The sequence below is a fragment of the Thunnus maccoyii genome, chromosome 5 (assembly GCF_910596095.1).
Source record: "Thunnus maccoyii chromosome 5, fThuMac1.1, whole genome shotgun sequence".
Classification (NCBI taxonomy): domain Eukaryota; kingdom Metazoa; phylum Chordata; class Actinopteri; order Scombriformes; family Scombridae; genus Thunnus; species Thunnus maccoyii.
In genome coordinates, this window is record NC_056537.1 from 14,991,378 (window position 1) to 15,018,259 (window position 26,882).

Here is a 26,882-nt window from a genome sequence, read left to right on the forward strand (position 1 = left end):
AGGACGAATGAAAGAAAGAAAAAGATAAAATTGGGTGGGTCAAATATAGGTGAGTTTCAGGTAAAGGCTAGTGCAGCTGTCACGTGATTACGCAGAGCCAATAGCCAGATGACTTACTGGTCTGTCCAGGTGCAGATATCAACCACTTGCTTGACGTCTGCGTAGTCACCTCTCCACATACTGTAACTGAACTGTAATAAACTAAGACGTATTGGTAGTAATGTAGATAAACACACTAAAAAAACTTCACCACATCTCACCTGAGGAAGAAGGAAGAGGAAGACTGCGGCTCATGGCTGTGATTTTGGTCGCTTTCATATTTGTGTTCGCCGGTTTATGTAACAGGACTTTCCTCGCTGTCGGTAAGGATGTAGAAACTTAAACTTGATTTACTACTTAGATGGGTATGCGTATGTTTTATTGGGAAGTTTTCATCGACTTTGTTTATAGCTGCAGGATCCACCTTTTTATTTTTGTCATGTTTTGCTCTTAGAAGCTAGTTTTAGTCACCATCAGGTTACTGGATGCGTATCAATACTAGGTCAATGCGCATGTGGTCAATGTGTTTATTGACACATTATCTGTCACGCAGTCACATGTTGTTGCCTGGCAACAGTAGGACCAGACCTGGACTTTGGACCCGGATGTGTGATCTTATGTTTGAGGAAAAAATGAAGAAGAGCAAATTAATGTGTGAAAGAGGAACCAGAGAGGGCCAGTTGTGCAGGTTATTTGTTGGGTTTTGGTTAATGGTAAATATGAGCGCATGCGCAGAATATCCGGAAGAACCGGTCAAGTCAGCGAGACGCTTGTTGTTAGTTTGTCTGACATGTAGTCAAGACTATTTCCTGACAGAAGATCAAATAAATATGATGCTTTGAATAACACTTATAGAAAGTGTACTTAAACTGAAGCAGATTCAGTGTTTTTTTTAATATCTTAGTCAACAATACACTCATTTGCACCACATCTGCCAAGTTGAAAGAGTACAAGTTCACCTTCATGCACCATTAGACTCTTGCTCTTTGCCAGCAACTACACTTATGTTGTGTCAGTCTTCAGTTGCTCCACAGATTGTATGCAAACTGTTTGCATCCACAGACTGTATGCAAAGTGTTTGTCCTAAAGGAAGCAAAGCAATGTCAAGGAATTAGCTTACTGCATTTATCTGATTCCACAACATTAAGCAGGGATGTATCAACTCTGAAAACCTATTAAGTAGATTGGGTATCAGCCACAACATTTCCGATTCAAAATAAATTCAGTTTCTCTGTCAGTGTCGTTATAAAATCCAGTGTTTTAGCTATTAGTTACTGTTGCTGTTTCAGTTTGTAGAGCCACAGCAATCCCTTATATCATGTTATCTTACATAAAAATGATGATATCCTGAGAAGAAGACCTGTGTAAACCTCCTCTGTATGTATTTGTAGGTCAGACTTGTGTGGATGAGGGCAGGTTTAAGGAGCAGGTGCTCTACATAGGGCAGCAGGGGCCTTCATATCAACTGAACTGCCCCCTGGAGCCAGCTCAGCCCCAGTTCAAGCTATCCTGGCTGAAGGACTGTCGGCAGCTCGACACTCAGGATGGGAAGGCCTACCTGACGTTTGCCAGCCTCAGTTTGGAAGACCAAGGGAATTACACCTGTCAGCAGCAGGACAACAGCACAGCTTCATTCACTGTGCGTCTCATAGTTAAGGGTAAGTATTATTTCCAGAAGTTACAAAGTCATTTCAAACGTGATCCTGTAATTTTGTGTTTCTCGTAGTAAGGTATTATTTGTGTCTTGCAGTAGAGTGTGTACAGGAGGGGTGGGGGTGGGGTGGTGAACAGGCCAGTTGAACATATTGGCTGCACCTGCACGGAGGCATTTTGTTTCAGTGTGCCTTCCAGCAGCCCTGTAAATGTCTCAGACTTTACCTGGCAACGCACATGAAGGCTTCCATTGTCTGGAGCTCTTGCAGTGGACACAGATAACATTGGTATGTCTTTACACAGAGTCCCAGTGCTCCAAAGCCCCAGAATTTCAACCTAAAGTGGACCAAACCAGGCTCCAGGAGAATGTAGTGAATCTGAACTGCTCTGCTCTGCTCCCGTGGAACCCAAGTGAGAAGCAATGTGATACCACGCTGCAGTGGAGTAAAGATGGCCAACCTCTCAGCAACCACACAGTGCTTTGGCAGAATATCTCCTCATGGTGATGTGAAGCTTTTAAAACATTTAGCTTTCAATAATTAATTATCCACTTGCCTCAAAGAAAGTATTTGACAGTAGAGTATCTGAAAGAGGAGGTACGATTGAGTTTTCTGTCCCACTTATTAGGTCCCCAAGTGCCGGCCAGCTGATGGTAAGCAGTCTGTTGGTGATCACCCTCAGGGAGATGGAAGATTTTGGGCTGTACAGCTGCACAGTGAGGAACGTTTCCTCTGACTTCAGCGTACAGATTATAAGTAAGACAACTTATGATGCCTTCATGTAAATATGCTGGCTCTTTTATGTTATTTCTCGCATCTTGTGTTATATGGTCAAAGAAATACCTACCGCAAAAATAAAGACAGAGTTGGGTGTTGACATATGAAACATATAAACTAGCCAGTTACTTGGAGAAAGTCTGGGAGAAGAGAGAAAAAGCTCTTTATCAGGATAAGATGTAGATATGTAACAGTTCTTTTTCTGAGAACAGTCCATTTTGTTCTCTACGTACCTTTGTATATGTTTTACCCGAAGATACATATTTTGTATTACAGGATCTTATAATATCATGTGGGACTAAGTAACTAACATCAAAAATCTGTACTTAAGACTTAAAAATGTACTTAAGACACAATAAGATGTGCAAAGCATCATTGGATTAGGAAGCAGTCGTCCACACAGTGTGTCAGCTGCCTCACTGGCTATGTCTGGGGATTTTACAACTTAAATAGGCACATATCTTTTTCTATTACATGCAGCATCTCAACTAGTGTGATACAGAAAATGTTTAAGCCACAACTTGATTTGTAAGGACCCAGTTGTACAGACACACTCTAGAAACAGAATCTACATCCAGCAGTTTGTGATGATCAGTTTTAATTAAACTGTTGATTATTTTATGCTTATTTTTTGCTTGTTTGTGTGTGTGTGCTCAGGCAAACCCAGCCACACAGCTGCTGTTATTGCAGCCGTCATCCTCCTCCTCCTCCTGGCTGTAGCTGCTTTTGTGTACTCCAGGTGTCACTTAAACATCAAACTCTGGTACAGGAACTCATATGGAGACTTTGAACTGAATGGTGAGACTTGTATTAAAGTGATATGAGATTACTTATATGCTCATGTGTAAGACTGTAGACTTAAAGCCTCTGTTGTGTTTGTGTCTTCATGTCTTCAGATGGGAAATTATATGATGCCTACATCTCCTATGTGAACAATGACTATGACAGGAAGTTTGTCAACTTTATTCTCAAACCTCACCTGGAGAATAAAAATACGTACAAGTTGCACCTCAATGACAATGATATCCTACCTGGCTCAGGTAAGATAACATTCCTGTCCTACAGTCGTGCTACTCTAATACTGTTTTTATAATCACACCTCTGTCAAATAGTCTCATTTCTAACTATCACTTCTGCTGCAAATAAGCACTACAGGGATATTTAGCAATTCTGTCATACTTTTTACTTGTTATTGCAAAGTGGTTCATTTTAACAACGCACAACAATATTATGTGTCTCCAGAACCTTCTGCAGAGCTGCTAATGAACATGAGTCGCTCTCGGCGTCTAATCGTGTTGCTTTCCCATGCTTACCTTGATCAGGACTGGTGCTCCAACAACTTCAGGTCAGACTTTCTCAGATGTGCACAAACAAAACTCAGGGACTACAACAGCATATTGCTGCCACCATGACAAAAACATATTTGCTCAGTTTCTTGTTATAACAAGAAACTTTTTTGTTTAACATGATACTTTCATGTCATAACAAGATATTTTTCATGTTATTGTGAGATATTTTCTTTTTATTACTAGATACCAAATTATTCAGTTTTTCAGTTTCTTGTTATAACTTACCAACTTATTATAACATAATAATATAATTTGCAATATAACAATATAAAGTGGTATGTTGTTATACCAAGAAACATTTTGTTAAAACAGAATCATTTAGTATCCAGTAATAACCTATGAAAAGCATGTCATTACAACATGAAACTGAGCAAATATTTTTTGTCATTGTGGTAGCAATACTCTGCCACACACAAACAAAACAGTTTCACTTTTCTTTCTCTTTAATTAAAAAAAAAGAAACTACACTGTTCTCATAACATGTACTGTAAAAATGACATTAGCATCAGTACAACGCCACTTGAGGTCAGTGTTGTACTGTTGTGTCTGTGAGCTATCATGACATACAGAAGCTGTGTGTGTTGCCAGGCAGGGCCTTCTGCACTTGTTGGAGCTGTGTCAGCAGCCCATCATCATCCTGTTGGAGGGCCAGTCCAAACGCATGAGGCCTGAGATCAAGCAGCAGCTCAGTGAGCACCAGCACTGCCTCACCATACTCACTTGGAGGCACAACTCCGTGGTAAGATCCACACAAATGCTCATTTGTGCTCCTGTGAGCCAAAACTTTCTGAGCACACTGACAGCAGAATACATAATTAAACATTAGTAATTTTACACTATTATGTTTGGGTTTTGAAAATGTATTGTTGGTGTCTGTCTCCTCTTTCTCCTATCTGGGAACATATTGTGCTTAAACGAAAGAAGTGGGCCGTGCTCAACTCACAGTTAGAATGTAATGGGTGCAGACGCAAAAACATAAAAAATAATGAATGAAGTTGTCAGCACTCAAAAAGAAGTGTGTATCAATTTTTAATGATGCACACTAGGAAAAAAACGGACGTGTTTGAGCCCTAGGCTTTCCTCAGCGTTACTGACACAATCGTGGGTGTGACTCCTATTAACCAGCCGCCCGGAACTGCTGGTGATACCACCAGCTGATGTAAATCATCCAAACAGGCATCGTCAAAAAAACAATACTAATAAGAAAAATAATAATAAGAAAATTTAGGAAATATATCACATGTGATTGCAACAACCAGATTGTGACTGACTGATTTACCCAACAACATGACTGATACCATGTATGTATACTAAATGGGGTTCAATATATTTACTTAACATTTCGTATGTTGTCATAGTAACAGACAGATAAGTTTGTCACTATCTGGTTGTTGCAATAACGTAATATCAGCTGGGTGTGTCACCAGCAGGTTCCTGGCAGTTTGTTAATAGGGTCACACCCACAACTGTGTCAGTAATTCTGAGGAAAGCTTTGGGCTGAAACACCTGTTTTTTTTTTTTGCTGCTGTACAACATTTAAAAAGTGATACACACTCATTTCTGAGTACTGACGGCTTCATTTGTTATGTGTTTAACATATTGCGTTTCCCTTGAAGCCAGTCGTACAGTTAAACGATCAAGTGAGTGGACTCTGTGATACTCAACAGTTTTTCAGATCACCAAAAGTACCTGAAAACTTGCTTTTAAATTATTAAGTACTTTTCTAAAACATTAAATATTCATGCATTATAAGCAGCAACCAGAGTTTATGGTTAAAAGAAATGATATATTATCAGACATGATTTATTAAGTAACTCAGCTGACCTGCTTCATCATGGCTGTGTAGGTTTGATCAGATTTGCTTGATGCGAAGTATGAATGTAATACTATTTTGATTTAAATATTGCTAAATCCTGAATGTTGCACAAAAGTTTTATGTGACCTTTCTCACATAACTCTCATCACCTATCGCATATCACCTTTTTCTACCTGAGCCCTGCCTACTATCAGTGAGAGGTGCACTGACAGTCAGTGTCAGTGAAACAACGAAAACTGTTCCAACTTAAGCAGAACATGTTGAATTCAAGTAGGACCACATCTCTCATAGTAAGAAGCTGATTAAGACAAGCGTGTTTCAGTGTTTCAAAACCAAAATGTTAATTCAGTTAAAGCCAATATTAGTTTTTATATCAATGAAAAGTATTCTCCTGCAGTTGGGAGAAAAAGAGTAAATAAATATAAATTAGAAATGTACACCATACAATATGTTAAATGCATGTAAGGCTTCTGCAGTTTAAGAATCATTTGTGCTTCAGTGTGACTGTTAGTGTGTATAACGTGTTGTGTTTGGTGTCCACAGACTCCGTCCTCAGTCTTCTGGAAGGAGCTGGCCTTAGCGATGCCTCGCAGGGTCGTCTTCCACAGTGAGTCTGCAGGCGACCCCCAGACTGTGCTACAGGATGACAAAGACCCCATGCTGACCCTCGACCCTGACTACTTGGACTGCCGCTCAGACACGGACCCTGCTGGAGACCTGGGTAAGAGCAGCAGTCAACAGAGTAGCAAATTATTCAATCACTCATATTAGGTGCTCTTCACATTAGGATAAATATAAATAAAGACATTTGGATCAATAGCAATGCTGTTCACTATGTTTGCACAGACAAACAAAAGAAATTTATATTAAAGCTGCACTGCCTTGTATAAATGACGGTGGGAGTTAACTGATTCTGTTTACCGAGACAACATGCAACGTTCACTGCAACACGTTTGAAAACCGTCTGATGCTGACTGTGATCCAGAGATGTAAATGCTTGCCAACTGTTTGGCACCTCTTGTACTGTTCATCACAAGAATTAGAACATAAACATTTACAGCCTGTGTGTGCGCAAGCCTCGACTTGACAAGAGAGTCCTTGGTCTGTTTTAACAGCATGCAACTGAAACCTACTGTACTTGACCTAGTTTGAGTCTCGTTTGAATCAACAAGCACTGACGGAAGCACAGTTAATCTTTAACTTACTGGGAAATCGTACCACATGATGAGCTTGCACATATTTTCTATGCTGGCTGGTTTGTTGTGATTTGTATCAAAAGATACTAAACAGAAATGAGAGGCAAAAACTGTTTGGAAGACCGGCATCTTATTGCTGCAGAGTAAAATGATTTAGGAGTTTACAGCTACGCTAACGGCTCTGTTAATGTTTGTCATGTTCACCTTGTAAGTTTAGAGAGTTAGCATGCTAACAATTAGCACTAAAAACAAAGTACAGCTGAGGCTGATGGGAATGTCATTAATTTTGGTCATTTGGTAATTTTGGTCAAAAATCAAAGTACTGGAGAAATTGAATTTTGACTTGATGGTGACGCTAGATGAAAAGTTAGAGGATCACCAATGTTTTTACAAATTATCATGAGGAGGGCGTGAATGTCTGAACAAAATTTCATGGAAATCCATCCAATTGTCGAGATCCTCAAAACCACAAATGTCATCCTCATTGTGACAATAGAGGCAAAGTTGGAGATGAAAAAAAAAAATCAGTAGGATTCATCCATCCAATAGTTGTTGAGATATTTTAGTTTGGACCAAAGTGGTGAACTGACTGACCAAAACAAAAAACAGGCAAAACCAGAATTTAATCTAAAATTCAGATGAGATACTCAACTATTTAGAGATTCTTTTATATAAAAAACATGCATAATGCAGACTAAACGTTACAACATTAAAGCACTGTATTTTTTTATTATTTGAGATGCATGTTTCACCTTTTGTCTCTCTGTTGCAGGTGTCCGCCTCCCTGTGTACAAGGCTCTGGCCTGTAAAGCTCCGGTCCTCCCTGCTGCTCCAATCACAGTGGCTGAGCCCAAACCCTTAGACATCGACGTGTCTGATCTGGGATCACGCAACTATGGAGCCCGCTCAGACTTCTACTGCCTGGTCACTGAGGACGACATTTGAGCCAAACTCCCCTCATCCCTGCTGATCTCTGAAAATAAACACCTACATGGAGATCCTCATTAGCTTTACTTTATATTTTTATATGTCAAGTTAAATAAATGTTCTTTTTCTTTCCGTGTGTTATTAAAATCAAAGTGTTTATGTTTTTTTTTAACCAAAGAGAGATTTTTAATGTTTTTGTATTTTGTGCTGTATCATAATTTATGAGGAATTGTACAAGAAATTATCTGAAATATTTGAGTTAATCAGGGAGAGAAATAATTTACTGTATATATAGAAATGTTTATTATTATTTCAGAACCAGTAAATCTTTATTAGTCCCCAGCAGAGGGCAGAGTAATGTCAGACAAGATGAAGGAGTTCTGCTTTTTAAGCTTTTTGTTTTCATGAGACAGTTGACTATACACAAACGGTTGGGAAGTAAAGAGCAAATACATGTGACCTAAGTCCTGGAGTCAGATTTAAACCAAGAACAGTGTCACTTGTTTGCACTCCAGTCGACTAAAGCAGCAGGACACACATGACTGCAGAACCCGCAGGTCCTGACGTTTTTGTACAGGTGTGGGCTTTGTGAGTGAATCATGGCAATCACGTCAATAAAGCAATTTGACAAAATACCAGGATTTCTCTCTGTAAAGGTTGATGATTTCTGTCCTCATGGAGTAATAATTACCCGCAGTGGAATAAGAGCCTAAATAAGGGTGCAGCAGGGAAGGTCTTGTATTGTTCCTGTCTGAGCAGGAGCAAATATGTAAACAGGGAGTGGCCAACATTTCACCATGTTAGTGTCAGTCTGTACAGCTGCAGTAAATGCTGTGGCACACACACACGCGAGACACTTAAAAAAATGATAATTATTATTCAAATCTTTCTCTTTATTAGCTGAAAAATATCCAGATGCTACATCTGCCTGTACACAACACAAAGATTTAAAGATATTAAACAAAGAGATATTAAAACAGCTTTAAACAAAACACAGAAACACAAGGTCAGCACTTATCGCCAAAGAGCAGTTAATATTTGAGATTTTTGCAACAAACCTTTTTGTATGAATGCTTACAAGTTAAAATATTTTTAGAATATTAAACTTGCCAATATGAAAAAATTAGATTTCAGAAATGTGACCCAAATCTGAAAGGTGTCGAATTTTGTTATTGGCATTAATAAACATTTATAAAAAAAGATTTCAAATACCAAACAAATATTATATTTGTTCTGAAAACAAAGTTATAACTGCATCATTTTTTAACCCCCTGTGTATCATACACACACACACCATTAATTACATCAGATAAACAGCAGTTAAACTGGCATGAAAAAGAAAAATAAAGTCTGAGATCTGTTAGACAAAGTGATTGCAAACGTCACACATCAGCATTTTGTATAACAAGACTAAGATTTTGCATCTTTGAAAAGCGCATAACTAGATACAAAAATGAACTTTGCAGGTACAACCATTATCCCAAGATTTCTGAATCAAATGTATTAACATCCAAATTTCAGCAAACTATTTCTATAAATCTCCTCTGGTGTACATTCAGATATTTTGACTCATTCATAAACACATTATGTTCCTGATAGAACATATTTATCTATCCAAAAACTACAAAAACAAAGTACCGTATATAAAAAATTACATCTGATTTCTGTGTAAAAGAGAAAGCAATATTTACAAAAATGCCATGTCAGTACCACATTTGATTGTAAATGAGTTGCAACAGTGAGAAAACAAGGCACAAAGTCTCCACCATGTTGTCCAAACTGAAACACAAACAGTTGCAGTTTCATCTGGATACACGTTGCTCTGACAGAAAAGAAATCCCTGATTCCACACTAAAACATACAGTGTTTAAACAAAGAGAGTAAATGCTTAAGGTGCACACATTTGCATCTGAGTCCATCAATAGTCCAACGTACTGGATCCACATTTGTACTGATTTGTCCATCGAGTTTTAAAATACACAGGAAGTCCTTTTCCGCCGGGGTGAATCCTCCGTCGCTTGTATGTTCATGTTCTTATCACTTATCAAGTATGGATACAGATAAAAACTGAGCCTACGTTATCTTTGGATGGTATGGAAGGGTTAGATTTCTTCATAGGTTGCTGGTAGAGTGTAGGACTGATCACGTTCTTTTACATTGTCGTATCGGCAAAATCCGGTCTTGTAAACCCTTTCTGTAACACAAAGAAGCAAAATGGACGTTGTATAAACACGGAACACACACACACAAAAAAATCACTGTGCATAAAAGTATTTTGTCAAATATGACAACTGACAGATGTGTCAACAAAAACTCCCTCAATGGAATTCCATCTGGGTGACTTCTAAGCTCACAGTACAACTCAAGTTCATTCAGACCATCTGAGAGTTATGCAATTAATCCAGTGTTTATATAGCTTTATTTGTGTACAATTTTTTTGAATCATGTACCAAGTTGGTTTGAGCATTTGAAACTGTACATAGGACAAACAATAAGGCATTTTTGCTCTGTTGGGACTTGTTCCTTAGGAAATAAGCTTCACACCGCACCCTTGGGAGGGGCAAGCCGTGATCTGTATAAAGGCAGTAAACCTACCTAGTCCTGCCCAAGACGCGGACATGCAGGACTGGGTGTGTGTGTGTATGTGTATGTTGAAAGAGTTGAAGTGTCAACAGCCAGAGATATATAGTTATTGAACATGTGCCTTCCAACCGATGAGAGATTAAATTACAGAGAGTGAGGAATGTCATCTGTCACACACAGACAACACACATCGTTTCTGTCACTCTCACTCTTTTTTCATGCTCCGGCACATGCAGAGACAAACACACACACACACACACACACACACACACACACACACACACACACACACAGATATAAGAACAAGGGTGGGGCGCCACGAAGACAAAGCTTTTCCACCGGGCTTCAAATTCTTTGTGGCAGTCCACATGAACAATTTAAATCATTGTTCTTGTCTGTCTTCATAAGTTTTTTTAAAAGTTTTTTAAACTGAGGGTGCCATTTTGGGGGTTAACCAAGGATCTGAATTTAACTTTGAGGTGTCTTTTCTAATTTTGATTTAAATATGAATGTAATGTTTGAAGAATGAGAGCTGAAAGCTGACAGATAAAAAAAAAGTTCTTTATTCAATTAAAAAATTGAGAGCAGCTGTTTTCTGAGAATTCTTTTAAGTCAATAAAAGATGTCCTGAAGTGCGGTAAACTGTAATCATGCATCAATAAAAGTTGGCTAAATGTCATTTTTTATTCATCAGGTGTTACTCATCCACACGTTTTCTTTTTTTTTTTGTGCTTTCAATGACTGAAACTTGTAAAAAACAACCACCCACTCATCAACATGTTTTAAACATGTTTCAACATATCTATTAATGTTTAAAACTACTACTACTACTACTACTACTGTGTGACTTGATGGTAAGGTAATACAATTATAAATAACTTTGAACATTCATGATTTGAGAGAGTTACTTTTTTGAGGCATCTGCCTGGATGTGATCAACACTAAAAAGAGTATTCTGCTGATAAAAATACTATTGATCTTTCCAGTCAATTATGTAGAGCTCATTTTTAGTGTCTCCTACCTGTTTGTAGTCTTTGTGCAGTTTCTTGTACTGGAACATGTTGCTGAGAACTGTGGCTGCTGCTTTGGCTGCTTTTATCTTTGCAGTGCTAGAAAAAAGATTCATCCAAGGTTAACACTTCGGTACAAAAAACCTCTTGTGAGAAGATCAGCAGTGAAACACATTTTTGTCAACTACAGGATGAAATATATGATAGTAAATATAAATAAGATATAATAATAACACTAATGCAAACGTCTGTACATTGCAGCATGTTCACCTCAGAAATCATTTAGTTCCTGTTTTAAAGACCACTCACCTGTTGTCGTGACAGTTCTTGATGGCGACCAGTTTTGTCAGGCCATCGAAGAAGGTGATGTCTCTGGCAGCTACGGAGGTGCTGGTCACTAAGTTATTGAGAACGCCACAGATGTTGACCACCACCTCGCTCGAGGGCTCCTTCTGACGTCCATCGTCAGGCAGCTTGGTCACAAGGTTGTTCACCACCTTTGTAGCTGAATTACGCAAAGAGTATTGTTAGGATGATAAGTTTAATGTTACTACTCAATTTACATGATGAAAAATATCACAATTAAATAATTAATTCTGGTTTGTAGTCAACATGATTTCCTCACTGCCAGTTGTTTTTGGTAAATACTTATCTTCACAATAATTCACATTTGAACAAGTCATCTGTCATCTGTGTTTGGTATTAATCAGACCATGATTTAAAACATTAGTTAGTGTTCAGCTCAGTGCTTCAGTGCTCAGTGTTGTGAAAAACGAGGGATCTCAGTGACTGAATGTGGCCTGATACAGTTTACATCTAATCTCCCAAACAGCTGTTTTGATTTACTGAGACTGAGCTGTGAAAAGCAAAAAAGTGCACATGATTACAAAAACTACCAAATAATAGCCGTAAAAAATTAGAATCTTATAAACAACAGAATATCCACTACTGAAAACTTCATGTTGATATTTAAATAGCACCGAACTTACAGAAAAGCACTCAAATATTTCACCTTGAAAGCCATCCATCTGGATTTAATATTTATACTTGTATTCTCCCTTTTTTCTCCTCTTTGAAATTTCAAAAACTTGATCGTAAGACACAAAAATTTAACTGAGAAATTCAAACTTGCACATGCAGGATACCAATCCAGTTGTTCAAGTTTGAGTTTTTCATTTTAAATTTTACCAATCATATTTAAGCAGCATGATTCTCTGACTTGAGTTGAATTATTGAATCAGAATTTGACTGAATTTGAGCAACTTAAATTTTTTCTTTTTTTTTTTAAATTATTGACTTTTCTCTCTGAATTTATGGACCCTACTGGACATTTCAAAGAGCACACTTCACACCACATAAATTCAAAGTAAAATATTTCAATTCTATAAATTCAATAGTATTAACATTTCAACATTAAGCAAGTTACTTAAAACATTTAAATTATCATGGTTTCTTTATTGCTTCTTTATTAAAGAAAGTGACGGCAGTGCTGGGGAACAGACGGACTACAACTCGGCAAATCACCTCTGAATTCTGGTGAAAGAGTCTCATAATGCACAAATTACTGGAATATGTCTCAAATGTGATACAACAACAAATTCTATTAAATAGGTTATATGTATACTCTATTAACGGGTAACTCAGAGGCATCAAATTCTTTATAAATAACAGGATGAAAAAATGAAAGACTGACCCATGTCACTCTTATCTCTGGCATGGCGAGACAGATTTCGGAGGAAGCCTGTGAGGGAACGCAGCTCCAGGTCATTGTTGGTACGCAGCAGGTCCAGCAGCACTGGTAGCATGCGCTCCTGCTCCACAGCCACCCGGCTCAGCACTGAAGCCCACTGCAGATAAGAAGAGAGAAAGACGATTCAAATGTGAAACAAACTGAGATTATAGCGTTTGAATGCTTTACAGGAGTACTGATTCATGTGCTGCTCAATGCTCACCCTCTTGTCTCCAGCTGTGATGTTCTGCAGGGCTCCAGCAGCCGCCTCGCGGGTGGTGGAGTTGATCTCACACTGATGCAGCACGCGGTTGTACAGCCCCACTATCTGAGGGTGCCACAGCCACTCAATCCCCTTTGGCACGCGAGCAACCTCGGTGAAAGTAGTGAGATCCTGGTTCTTCTTCTGTTAGGGGAAGAAAGATAGAAGGAGGCAGCGTTGAGACTGATGTTCTGGTCCTTGCACAAAAAATGCTGATGGGTAAATCTCACGTGCACTTACATTTTTGGCTTTCCTGCTCTGAGGTGTAAAGCAACCGATGGAGTCCTTCCCTGAGTCTTGAGCTCTGGTTGGTCCTTCCAGGCGGATCAGAGCAGATGGAGGTATCTCAGCGTAGAGCTGGTAGGAGAGGTTCCTCAAGACACACACTGCATTTTCCACCCCCTAGAAACACACACACACACACAGGCAAATTAATACACACAGTAAGGGTAAGACAGAAACAGCATAAATGAAGCTCCATCTCGTCTTGTCTCACCTTGTCTTCTGTCTTGTTCTCATCTAGCGAGGCCTTGATGTAGCCCACCAAAGAATCCACCAGTCCGTGTGTTTCTCTCATCTGCTGACGGGTCTTCTCATTTGAACTCAGATTCCTGAACACAAACAGAGAGAGTGAAAGGTCAGAAAGCTATTTCAGGTAAAATTCTGTCAGAAACCATGAATGCCATTAGTTTAGCCAGATGGTGCAAATAGAGATAGCAATTCAGTCTGGCTAGGGAAAGGAGTGGGGTTGCACTCCTACTGGCACTGTGCTGCAGCACAGATTTCACAATGACATGATACAAATCATGCAGGGAGCATTGCAAATATTCCCCTAATGGTACTTAATTTGGAGATAAAAACCCTCCAGGGTGCACTCAAACAGAGCAGAACTAAACAACTGGGGCGTGATGGGGATGATAAAAGCTCCTATAGCTGTTAGCTGACACATGAGTTGAAGTGTCCTCCCAAAAACAAGTTCTTCACATGCAAATATGGTCATGGGAGAACAAGCATGCACAGGTGAACCAGCAGGAGAAATCCATGTTAATGAAGCAGCATATTGCAACCACTGAGAGAAGACACAGATAAGTGAGCTGCACCTGAGGCATCCTGTGGTGTTGTAGAAGATGTCTGCCTCGGAGGGCGACTGCTGGATGCCCCCGGAGTCTCCGCTGCTTGACAGAGGAATGAGGATCTTCTCTGTCAGTTCAGGAAGTATCTCTCTGGCCAGTTTCTCCTTCAGGTTGTCTTTGGATGAAAGGTTCCACAAGATACCTACACAAACACACCAGGGGGAGCATCAGCAAAACTGACATTTGTAATTAATTTTCCATATTTCTGTTACTTCTTTAGTGTTTCATTTCTCAACCTGAATGTAAGAACTTTTGGACACTCTACCTTATTTTTTTTTTTTACAGTAACACTTTTTCACTTTCTTGTACTTGGACATGAATCCCTTTCAAAACATATGAGAAATACTTAAATGGCAGTGAAGCTAAAACCTGGATTACGATGTGGGAGGTACATGGGTTCTATCTGACAGTGGTACTACAGTATGTGGCCAAGACAAGACCTCCGTGTCATATTTTGACAAACTACCCAGAAAAACATGTATAGGCACAGTTGCTGTGTTGTCTTTAACCACTTTCCTAAAGTTTCTTACTGAACATGTGACATAGACACAAGTATTTCAACATTAAGATGGATACAAATCAAGGTGTGACAGTTCAAAGGAAAACGTGACAAGGCCTTCACTCATAAAAGGGAGTGGCAGATATACTGTTGGCCCACAGGCCTAGACAACTTCCATAAACACTCCCTTGCTCCCCTCTTCACACACCCCACAGAAAAGACGGCAGCTCAACCTCCTGCTCTGTGTACTCAGACACACTGCATATGCCTTTCAAATTTACACACAGGGGAGTTGGAGTTGCAACACACATTTTCTAAACTTTCAAGGAGTTAATCTTATGAGAAAGTATGAAAGTCAGTTCCATTAACAACAGATACTTGTGAATAATGACTGCAGATGAAGGCTGAGCCAAATGGAAACAGACAGACAGTCAAGCATTGAATAAACGACAGCACACTCACTAAAAGAAAGAATATTGAAAGAAAGAGTTCCTCACCATCTCCTCTTAAAAAATGAAACTATCTCACACTACAATTTGATTACAGTAAAAACTGACAATCTGTGGATTCCTGTAAAAGTCGCTAGTTGCAGCTTGCCATCCTCTTATTAGTTTGGTGTGAAATAGTATCAACTTCAAAGGCTGCTGTGGGCTCAAAGAATTTCAAGGACACAAATAACTGAACACTGCCAAGATCATGTTGCATCCAGATACTGTGACTAATTTACATTCATTTTTATGGTTGAGGCAAAATCCCAAAACCAGCATTCTGAGATCACCTCTGCATGTTGTGTCATGTTTTTGTTTTAATGACTAGGACCTGGATTTTCCTACCAGTGATGTTCTTGTGGAGCTCATCATCAGAGTCCTTAAGTGCTTCCACAAGCTGAGGGATGCCGCCCTCCTCGATCAGGGTCACCTTGTTGTCCATATTCTCATAGATAAGGTTGCGTGTGGCACCAGTGGCATAACGCTGCACTTCCTGGTTTTCGGAGTTGAACAGCTTCACCAGCTCGCTGATGCCCTTGCAGTGACGAACCTTGGGAGGGGGGACAGAAAAAAGTGTTCTGTTTTGGACTTTTTTATGTATGTTTTAGTAACCTGATTGTCTGCCATGATTAGGTGATTCAAAGTTTTTAATCATTCATTTGTAGAAACTAGTTGTAAACAATCGTCTCATGGATTAAAGCCCTTATGTGTAGAATTTTTTTGTGATTAAAGCGTCTTTAATTTATTCTAACATAATTTTTTATTTGTAGAAAAATTAGACAATCTCAGTGAAAACTGGTACAATCATTCCTCTAAGGATACCAGGGTTGGATCCATGGTGCACTGGCATACAAGGCTGTCAATTGTTTTGTTTTTATTTTTATGATACAGCCACTCAGAATTGCCAAATTCATTATTTACTTTCCTACAGAAAATTAAATGAGGAGATTCAATACCACTTTCATATCTGCCTGCTAAATATGAAGCTGCTGCTTGCAGCTGGACCTTAGCTTAGCTTAGCATGAAGACTGGAAATAGGGGGCAAACCACTAGCTGGGCTCTGGCCAAAGGTAACAACATCTTCCTACTAGTCCCTCTAAAGCTATTTTGTGACTGTGTGCAGTGACTTCCTGAAGTCAAGCCCATAATGCCCTGTAAAATCACAACTTTTTGTTTTTACACTTTGGTTTTGAAAAGGTTAAATAAACAATATTTGTTTTTTTTATGTCCATGCAAACAATGCTGAACTACTCTTTTTAATATGAAATCATTTGGATATCAGAAATGTTCAGAGATCTCATTTAACACCAACTCCAAAACCAGAAAAAGAAGCAATATCTTCAGAGCTAAAAATAACATCAACAAACTAAAAGCACCAGACCAAATTAGGCGACTGAACTGCCAAAATGGTGTCTGTCACATCTGATAAGGGTTTTCAACTCTAAAGTACAAAACACCTAAACAGGGCAGAGTCCACATATCTTCACAGCAATGATAATAATTGAGCAACATGTGTAACAACTAGAACACACCAGAATGGAAGCAAAGCTGTAGCTATTTTATGTCCCCAGAAATGGAGAAACATGCATCAATGAACACATAATTGAAGGAAAACTATTTTCCTGACCGAGTTTCTCAATAAGGGATTGCAGAGGAAAGACAGAGAGGAATTCTAAACACAAGTCTAATCTCTTTGAGGTACCTCATTTTTGGCATCGCTGTCATTGTAACACTCATGTTGAATGTATGCAGCCCCCAGGACCTGCAGAGCAGCATCAGGCTCTCTCAGGTACTGCACTGCTGTGGGCATGTCCAAGGTGTTGATCCTGCCAAACAAGCAAGTGGAAAAATTAAACCAAAGAATCTAAAACATACAATTATATCATTACCCTGCTGTTATGCATGGTTGCACAAAATATGCAAATTGAATGTTCAAAAAAATGCAATAGAGCAGCCACAGTAATGATTCAAAGATGATTTGTTTTTTTCTTGAATCTCTTCTAAATCACACAGTGGTCTGCAAATCCAATTCAGCTAACCACACGATGTGGGATGTGTGAAATGTGAGGCCTGAAACTGAGCGACCACACCCAAAACCAGTCCTGCAACTATGGAGCCACCTCCCAATCCACAGCTCTTAGGCAATACACTATTCACATCACACAGTCACTCACTAAAACCTCTTGACACATGAAAAGTTGTGACACCATCATACTGATGAATCACATTTGCTAGAATGTCACTGATGTTCAGGAAAGATAAAACTTAGTCACCAGAATTAGAAGAGCTGTCACCTCCGTTGATAAGTATTAAGGAAAAAGACATTAAAGCATTATTCTATATTTTTCTTGTTCTCAACAAATCCCAGAATAAACCAACAAAGACCAAAACCAACAATGTGTTTGTCAGTCTTTCAATACTTTCAGACTTCTCTACCCTGTCTGTGGTTTTCAGCCCCAAGCCCACTTGTTCCTACTGAAGACATAAATCTTTAATAACAGCATTTTTCACAAAGGCTCAGTAATTTTCTAAAATATCTGAACACTGCAGCCATTTAGGATGGGAGTAAATAGTGAGTACATACTGTATGATAGCTGTTCACTGTAGTAATGTCATCCAGTGCAACAATTTGGCTCTTTGTGTGTTTTTAACAGTTTTTGGGGCTCTATGGAGCAGAGGAATAAGATGTATCAAGCTTTGGCAACAGTCAAAACCTGTTAGAAGGATGTATTTATTGTTGGTTTTTCATGGGATTTAGAGACAATAAGAAAAATAATGAATATCTCCAGCCTTATCCTTTAATCTTCTCATATCAGTCAACATCATCATGTACGCAGTTTGGTTGTTGAAGCTGATAAAACCTAACCAACCAAGTGTAAACAGAGGCCTTTTCTGCAAATACTGATTTGCATGTACAGCCTACCATTCCACATTAAGATTTGTTAGTTAAATTACAAGAACATGATATTCAGTGCTGTAAATTAAAAGATCCTTGTGAATATGAACAGAAACAATGAGATGTGAGCTTCTCACCCGCTGAGGTTGCCCATGCTGGCTCCTATCTGCATCTGCCCATTGTAAATGTCCACACCTTTGCCCACACTGTGTAAGCTTTTCATGGACATGGCATGTGACAGGTTACTCTGACGCTGCATCATTAGGTTCCCCTGGGAACCAGAGGACACTCCAGATGCGATGAACCCTCTGTCCACTCTGTCCCCTCCTCCTCCATAGATGCTCCCACCTGACGACATCTGGTGCTGCAGGGTCCCAGACATGGAGCCCATGCTCATCCGGTTTCGGTTGTTAATCCTGCTAATGGTGCGGTGGGCTGGGCCTTTGAAGGAATGTTGCTGCTGGATAATCTCTGTCTCTCCTCCTGCCATCCCTCCGCCACGGGAGAGAGTGCCACTGAGAGATCGGCGCATAGTGCCTCCTCCTTGTCTCACCTGGCTGGTGTAGCCATTCATTGTGCTCTGGGCGTACTGGCGCCCGTAGGTGGCGTCCCGGTCGGAGACCATGCTGCCAGCATCGCTGCTATCGACCGCCCAGGGATACTGCATTGGCTGCTGCCGGAGTGAATGCAGGGAGGCGGTTTCCAGGTCCATTCGGTTCTGCGGCCTGGTGTTCCCTTGGTAGCCACCTATGCGTACGTCTTCTCGGTAATAAGTCCCACCACCACCGCTACCACCAACTCCTCCACCCCCTACACTGATCTTCTGGAACTGGGTCATGACTGGGCTAGCAGACTGGCAGCTGAAGCCTGACTTCTGGGTTATTCGTGGACCCTAAAAATGAATAATGGAGTAAATTTTATAATCAACTGTGTAAACAGAGTTACTCATTATGTTCTAGTGTGCTGCATGTGTGGGTGAATTTGAAGAAAAGTGGTTTCAAAATTTGACCATGGGGATATGACTACCACTGGTGAAACAAAGGTCATGCTCTCTGTATTATTTGTTATATTCATTTCCATTTATCACATATTTGGGAGAAAAGAGCTTCTTTATTGTCTTAAATATAAAATGTAGACAGATTGGACAGCATGTGAAAGTCTAAAATGCAATCTCAGGTCTCTTGACGTTGGTATTTTTTAAGTCCTGATTACGCTCGTAGCTCAAACGTCTGTGGCGCAAAGCCAATGTCTTCCTGTTGAAAACAGAGGAATCTAGAGGGTGGACTTGAAAACCCTGAGCTGAACTTGTCACAGCTTACTGTGAAATACTACACATCCTGTGACCTGGGTGACCCAACAGAGGGTCACTGATGATGTGTTTTTTTTTAGAACATCCAGTTAAATGACACATGAGGTGAACAGATCACTATTCCCATAATATGTGTGAATACATGCTGAAATGTAAAAGTGATATAAAGATGTTGTACTCACCATTGTTTTGGAGCCTGAGTACATGTAGGATGATTTAGAGCTGTAACCTGGATTATAGGTCTGATATTTCATAGTTGAAGAACCGCCATAGTCTGAAGTGAAGCAAAGAAATACAACACATAATGACTAAATACAATATCACACCGATAACAATGATACAACTGTATAAAAAACAGCCAATAATTTCTTATTGATAAAAAGAATAATTGTATTGCCCCCTCCCAAGAATGTTTACCCTGAATTCTTTTCTGACCTACATGTTGAACCATCTTAAAACGTCAATTCACAAAACTTAAATGTGAAAAACAATGTGTATGAACAGCAAGAAATGTCACACTTTGATTTAAAATGTTGACATGTTTCTTACTTATAAGAACATTTGTCTCTTCTTGAAACGTTTTCCAGCTAAAAAGCTCATCAGCACCTTAGGGGGAATTTCATGACTAAAACTTCCTAATTCTAAAAGTAGTAGTATCACTGTCAAATTCAGTGGGCAGTGTTTTGGCGTGTTATGTCGCAGCCATTGTTCCTGTTTCGCTTTAGTGTTTGCACGAGAAGTATTAAAAAATATTTTCTCTTTTGCAAATACAGACTTTCCATTTCTCTTTATTCTGAACTCAACTGCTGACTGTGCTCCTGAATCAACTACTGAAAGGTTAAGTACGGACAGAAAATGTGACCAATGCCTTTTCTTTGCTTTGACAGCAATAAGAAATATAATGTGTATTTGTAATGTAATGTGTATTTCTAAAAACATTGATTAATGTTGTTTGAGTATCACATAGAAAGCAGAAAAATGTTGGCTATCCTAGTAAATGCCTTAACCAGGAGAATACTGTAACCTACAGTCTTGAACATGAACACTTCTAATAGTGTTTGTTGTGTCAACTGATCATTGAGCTCTGTGACATACATAAATAATACAGCATCAAGTCAACACTGACCTTGGAGGCGTTACTGCACATAACAACACAATCGCCGACACAATGAAAATTTAATCCTGTTTACTTTTATGAGCTCATGTTTATAAATTAAAACGTAAATTTATTTAGTCTGCTGTTATTTAATGCATTGCTATTCGTATAAGTTAATTTAAACATAATTCAGACTGACTTTCTTTTGTAGAAGACCTACCTTAAACATAGAAAAAAGTGAGAGTTAAAGAAAGAAAAAAGTCAAATTACCAAGGACAGCAAAGTGACTGTAGCTTTAATTTCAGCATGACGGTTATATCAAGATGTTATGTGGTTAATTTACAGCAATGATCTGCATGAAAGGCAGTCTCTCTGAAGACGATTCAGTTGCACACACAGTCACTAGGTCTGAGGTCTCTGGTTACCGTTCACTTTGGGAACAGTTTACATCTGACACATAAAGACTCTCGCTCTGCTTTCTCAACACAGAGTGTGTGAATGTTTTGCTCTTGTACCAGAATACAGAGTGACCTGACAGGTGAGTTGTGACTGATGGCAGACATGCAGCAAAATGTTGGCAGGAGTCATAGTTCATCCCCTAAAACACCTGGGTCGACTGGAAGCAACAAACCCTGTTAATTATATATATCTACTAACCGTGTTATTATGTTTATTTCATTTCTCATTATGTGCCAAAATATTTTCTTAGGAATCAGTTGTTCACCCTGTAATTTCCTAATTATGACTAAACAAAAAGAACAGCCAGCGTGATGATAATGTCATTCTTTTTTGCAGGTACCAAAGTACTAGAAAAATTACAATTCTGATCTAATGACGGTGCTAGATTAAAATTACAAGTCATCCTGGAAGGACATGTCTGTCTGAACAAAATTTCATGGAAATCAATGCAATAATTGTTGACATTTGACTAAAAAGCAAAAATGTGGAGCTAGTAGAAAAGGCACCAAAGTCTTTTGGATTCATTGTTTAGGGAACATAAATGTCTGTACAAAATTTAATAGCAATCCATCAAACATCTGTTAAATATTTCAGACACCCCTTAAGTTACAACGCTAACAAAGTAACCAGCAGTCAGTGTTTGAACACCATTGACACCTTCAAAACACCTTTTGAATAGTCTTGCAATACCAGGCAATCAGAGATTTCCACCTGCTGAAGTCTGGGGATTTCTAAATGCTCAGTAGTTGCTTTAACAGCGGCAAAAACAGCTGCTAACAAACCTACGCCCTTTACATTTTGTCAAGGACACGCCTTAACGGAAATGATGCTCTCCCCTCATTCTCCTCCATAGTGAACTGCATGTCACCGCCCCAATATGAAGGGCCGCCCTAAAGACTTTGGATTGGTTGTGTAATGCAGGTTTTTTTTAAACTCTAATTGTTTCCACCCAGTTTTAACCTCAAAACCTGGATGATTGTCCTCTGCCTCTATGAGTGTTTAGAGAGTGTGAGTGTTTAGAGAATGACATGTGAGTGATTATTGTTAAATCCAGGCCGCACTGATTGATTCACAACAAACTGATTTATTGCTTTGAGGGAGCCCAAACACTCAATGAAGAGGCTACTGTTGTGAGACTGCAACTAAAGGTCCCAAATAAAATAATAAAGTAATCTGATGAAACATAACAATAAGATAACTTTATGTGTGTAGCCATGCTTGTATGTTTGTATGTTAAGTCTAAACAGTTGTAGGTTTTACACTTCCCATGTGAGCAGAAGGGAGAATTGAACTGTCTTCATGCTTCATTACTTTTGAGCACACACACACACACACACACACACACACAAAACCAGTTGGTATAAAGGAGAATGACTCACATGTCCCTGGCCCGGCCCCAGCCCAACCCCGGCAACACCCAACACACCTGAGAGCTTTTACAACACACAGAAAACACACCCTGCAAACCTCCATTGAGTTTTATTTTTATGTTATTGACTTCACACACACTCCTCATAAATATTTTTTCCACTCTCCCTTTCTGCTAACATTCCTCCATCTACCAATTTGTCATTGTCATGAATGAACATTTGCAGGTAGCATTTAGATACAAAAGAGGAGCAGGTTATCTGAGTGTTTTCCTCACGTGTGAATTGTCTCAAAGCTCATGCACTGGTAATGAGCTTCTCGAAAGCCACAAACTGCTGGAATGGCAGCGATCCCTGTTTTTTTCTCCCTCTTCTACAGGTTGCAAAAGAGGATGGATATGACGGGAACACATTTTACAACTCTGTCTTCCACCCAGCAAAGCCCAGGGCAAAGGATGGGCACATATAACACTGTAAAACATCACACTCAGCCAAGTTTTTAATACACCGCAGCTATGTCTGACTAGTGTATTGTCAAGTGTAATAGAAACAAAAAAAGAAAGTGACCTATTTAGCAGATGTGTTACATGTCCCAAAGCATTCCAGCTATCAAAAAAGGCACGAACAGAATGTTTGTGTCGGGCTGTCGAGGCAGGTATTGTTGGCGCCTCGGGGAAATACTGAAACTAGACAAGTGAGAAAAATGCTCTTCTGATGTCACCACACAACCCAGAATATAAAGGGTCATATAAACAAGGTCTGGAGGTCAAGCTGCTCTGCCTGCTCACTGTAGTTTAGTTGAACACAGTGAATTATGGGACGTGAAAGAATGCCTTCATGCATCATGGAACAACAAGCAGGGCCAGATTTCAAATCAATTAAGTTAACTAATTCCCAACTCTCCTGGAAACCTTTCATTCCCCATGTGGGAGTCTCACCACCGCTTATATAATAATCCCATCTCAACTTTGTCTGCGTGCCAAGACGGTTCAGACAGACAACATGTGACAATACGACATCTTTGAACACAGACAACAGCTGGTTCCCATGACACTGTCATTGCCCAGGCATCTCTTGAACCCTCACCTCTTAAAGCTGAGTAAGACCTGTAACCCAATCCAACAGAGGGAGGCTTTCACCTTAGTCTGCTATCAGGGAAGTTCATGAAAGCGGCACTTGTTCGGGCCTGTTACACATTAACCCTTTCTCATGTACAGGTAGACTCCATAGTGTAGATTGCTGCACGAGGCTCCAGCATATGTTCATCTGCTATGAACCTTCAGAGCAGCTGGATGGACAAGTAACAATAAAACAGGAAGAAGCACGCACAAAAAACCCCATGCAAAAAAGTCCCCACACACCAGGCGTATTAATGCATGCACATGAAAGTAAAAGCTACTTCATTGATATGAGTCACTTTGGGAAAGTTTGAAGTGGGTTCCAATAAAATAAAGGAAAAGTTACTTTTGGTCATCTTTAGAGCTGAAACGATTGGTTAATTAATCCATTAGTCAATTAATCTGCAAATCTTTTGAAACTGGATTAATTGTTTAAGTTATTTTGTATGCCTGAAGCCTCTTAAATGCAAATATCTTTGGGTTTTTCGAGTGTGGATCAGGCAAAACAAGACATTTGAAGATGTCACCATGGCTCTGGGAACTTGTGATGGGCATGTTTTGGTATTCTGAGACCAAACAATTCATCTAGAAAATAATCCGTAGAGGTGTAAATAATCTTTAATTGAAGCCCTAATAATCCTCATGTTCACAATCTATGAATATGCTTGTGTGGTGTGGTTGGGGGGGTGGCTAATATTTGAAAAACAATAACAGGACTATAACAGTTTTATGGGATGTCCAGTATTTGGTGGTGAAGCTCCCCACTGAAGCCAAATTAAACCACCCAAGATAATAAAATTTTATTTCAGTTATATGGAGTAAGACCAACTAAAAGGGTTAAAGGAGGAACTGATAAGATAAGAGCTTTAATTCCCCTTCTCTAGGACAGACAGGTGGCCAGTTTATATAAACTCACCATTACAATACCACCTGTATTTGTCTTCCCTGAGCCTGAGGACTCACACAAGTACGGCATACTGTCCCAAAGCAGAGCATAAAACTGGTGAAGCCTTGTGAAAGTACGTAAAGAAACTTGTTGATGTTTACCTGACATCGCGTATTGTGTGGCTGATCCATTCTGACGCGGAAGTGTGGACTTCTCGGCCAGTCTCATCTGGACCTGCTGCTGGACGCGCCGCGCTCTGGCCACCTCGTCCGCAACGGAGCCGCCGTCCCCGAGCTGGATTTCGGACGGGAGCCCGTAGGTGGTGACCGAGCTGTTGGGCTGTATAGCGGACAAAAACACGTTCTCTGAGGCCATGGTCATTGTGAAAAATTTGCCGAGACGACGTCTGGACAAAAAAGTGTCGGACGCAGGTTGTTTGCGCTCTGCGTCGTGGCAGCTGAAACAGTCTAGAGGCGCACAGACACAAAGTCTGTCAGAGCTGCACACAAGGAGGGTGGAGCTTCAGAAAACCGAGACCCGGGTACCTGACTCACAGGTGAGCTCTTCCTTCAGATAACAATCACGTACGATCTATGTCGACTCAGACTCCCGTCAGTTGAAGTTTTTGAAAACAAATTATTATAGAGATTATGATAAGCATCGCGTCTGTCGAAAAAGATCTGAAAATGACTCATTATTATAGATAAATGAAACAATGTATTCTTTGAAACATTTTTTTTCATGTTTTTTTTTTTCGTTTTATTTTTGTTATGTAACAGAAGGCTTGGGAATCCTCCAGCAATTTTTTCTCACGTTTTCTCACTTCAGGTATAAAGATTCTGTTTTCTTTCTTGCACAACCTATTTTCATTTTAAGAGACGACTTAGAGATTGTGTGGATGTATCATTTGTATTTCTCTTGAATCGGAAGAAAGTCATTTCACTGCACCATCTTGGACCCTTTAGGCTCAGAGTTAGGTTTTAATTGTAAATCAAATCATGTAAATACAAGCAAAAAAAATAATGATGTAATAGGGCTTGTGTGGGCATTATAACAAGCAGCAGAGAGTTATTCAGACCTTTCAAAGAAGCTTTATATGGTCAACATGAGTCATATTCAAATTGATAATGGGGTTGACTGAATGTGAGTTGTTGTTTTTTTTTTTGTCCACAGTTTACCATAAAGTTTTCATTAACTACCACCATGACGCCACATGTTTATCCAGTGTGCCAGAAATGTTTAACACAGTACAGGTTTTGTTACTGTGAGATTTGTGCAACAGATGTGATGCACTGTTGAAAAAAAATCCACCCTGCTAATACGAAGCTTGTGTTATTTTGTCCCCTACATGTTATGCACTGTGTATAATATAATACAATATATGTAATGCAGTTCAGCGCAACAATACACCAAACCACAGCTTCTACACTTTTGTGACACTTTGAACATTTTAGGTGTAAATATATATATAATATTTTCTGCAGGGTTTCTGTATTCCATTGAATTATATTGCACAGGTAATTGAGTCCAGCCCTCTGGATGTGTTGCATATGTAGATGTAGCACTTAGAGTATGAGAATCTAAAATACATTTGACCATATCTTATGCTGGAACACAGTTTATCTACATGTTTTACACCTATTTTGGAGATTTTTATAGAAATTTAAAACATATAAATATATTGGTATATAGTATGATTTCTGATGCTGCTATTACCTAAATATATTTTTATATAATAATTAGATTAATACACATATATCTCATTAAGTTTATGCTTTAGCAGTAAACACCTTTGACCTCCGAGTAGTCAGAGAGTTTTGTCCATGATGTTTTCGCAAATTGACATGATATTTAGTTCAGTCTTGAAAATGACATTAAGTAGGAATAGTGGTAAAGGTGTGGTGCCGTCTCACTCCATCATTTAGTTGGTGCAACACCTACGTTTTATTCGCACCTGTGAGTCAGTGTATTCAATGATAAATTGATATAAGGTGTGGGAATACTACATCTTGCATGCTGCATGTCTGTAGTGGCCTCCTGTCTGGATGTAGACTATAGGCCAGAGGGTAGAATAATCACTGTTGTACCAAAGTACAATAATAAACATCTCCACTATAATTGCTTTATTTTTTGGACTCCTCATGGCCTTCCTTTGTTTAAATACAGAAACAATAGGAAAAACAAGACTGTTGCCCGTCTAAAAGGTTTTTCAATCAACCAATCATTTTCCTTTGAGGACAGCAGAGGATTTAATTTCCCCAAAGCAGATCAAAGTCAATCAGTTTACACTG

At 39.3% G+C, this 26,882-nt stretch overlaps 2 protein-coding genes across 2 annotated transcripts; one reads left to right on the forward strand and one right to left on the reverse strand.

Moving 5' to 3' along the window:
• The first annotated feature begins 108 nt into the window (after nucleotides 1–108).
• Nucleotides 109–8,391, forward strand: sigirr (single immunoglobulin and toll-interleukin 1 receptor (TIR) domain). The gene is made up of 10 exons (XM_042411595.1): nucleotides 109–362; nucleotides 1,431–1,697; nucleotides 1,996–2,194; nucleotides 2,320–2,447; nucleotides 3,126–3,266; nucleotides 3,365–3,508; nucleotides 3,711–3,813; nucleotides 4,406–4,556; nucleotides 6,177–6,354; nucleotides 7,602–8,391. Exons 1-10 carry the CDS (start codon nucleotides 293–295, stop codon nucleotides 7,772–7,774), a joined length of 1,554 nt encoding a protein of 517 aa, XP_042267529.1. The 5' UTR covers nucleotides 109–292; the 3' UTR covers nucleotides 7,775–8,391.
• Nucleotides 8,392–8,628: 237 nt separating this feature from the next.
• On the reverse strand, nucleotides 8,629–25,082 carry pkp3a (plakophilin 3a). The gene is made up of 13 exons (XM_042411572.1): nucleotides 24,753–25,082; nucleotides 19,848–19,939; nucleotides 18,494–19,248; nucleotides 17,163–17,286; nucleotides 15,806–16,010; nucleotides 14,441–14,615; nucleotides 13,837–13,951; nucleotides 13,581–13,742; nucleotides 13,302–13,484; nucleotides 13,043–13,196; nucleotides 11,659–11,854; nucleotides 11,361–11,448; nucleotides 8,629–9,950 (listed from the first exon to the last, which is right to left on the reverse strand). The coding sequence occupies exons 1-13, from the start codon at nucleotides 24,970–24,972 to the stop codon at nucleotides 9,909–9,911; spliced, it is 2,511 nt and encodes an 836-aa protein (XP_042267506.1). The 5' UTR covers nucleotides 24,973–25,082; the 3' UTR covers nucleotides 8,629–9,908.
• Nucleotides 25,083–26,882: the final 1,800 nt, after the last annotated feature.

Bases quoted from the DNA above. Each gene is read 5' to 3' on its own strand.
- sigirr (XM_042411595.1), top strand. From the start codon at position 293: ATGGCTGTGATTTTGGTCGCTTTCATATTTGTGTTCGCCGGTTTATGT. The intron at 1,698-1,995 runs GTAAGTATTATT...GTCTTTACACAG, and splicing joins TGTGCGTCTCATAGTTAAGG to AGTCCCAGTGCTCCAAAGCC. The intron at 6,355-7,601 runs GTAAGAGCAGCA...TCTCTGTTGCAG, and splicing joins GGACCCTGCTGGAGACCTGG to GTGTCCGCCTCCCTGTGTAC.
- pkp3a (XM_042411572.1), bottom strand. From the start codon at position 24,972: ATGACCATGGCCTCAGAGAACGTGTTTTTGTCCGCTATACAGCCCAAC. The intron at 19,249-19,847 runs GTGAGTACAACA...ATTCATTTTTAG, and splicing joins ACTCAGGCTCCAAAACAATG to GGTCCACGAATAACCCAGAA. The intron at 11,449-11,658 runs GTGAGTGGTCTT...TCTTTTTTCTAG, and splicing joins AAGAACTGTCACGACAACAG to CACTGCAAAGATAAAAGCAG.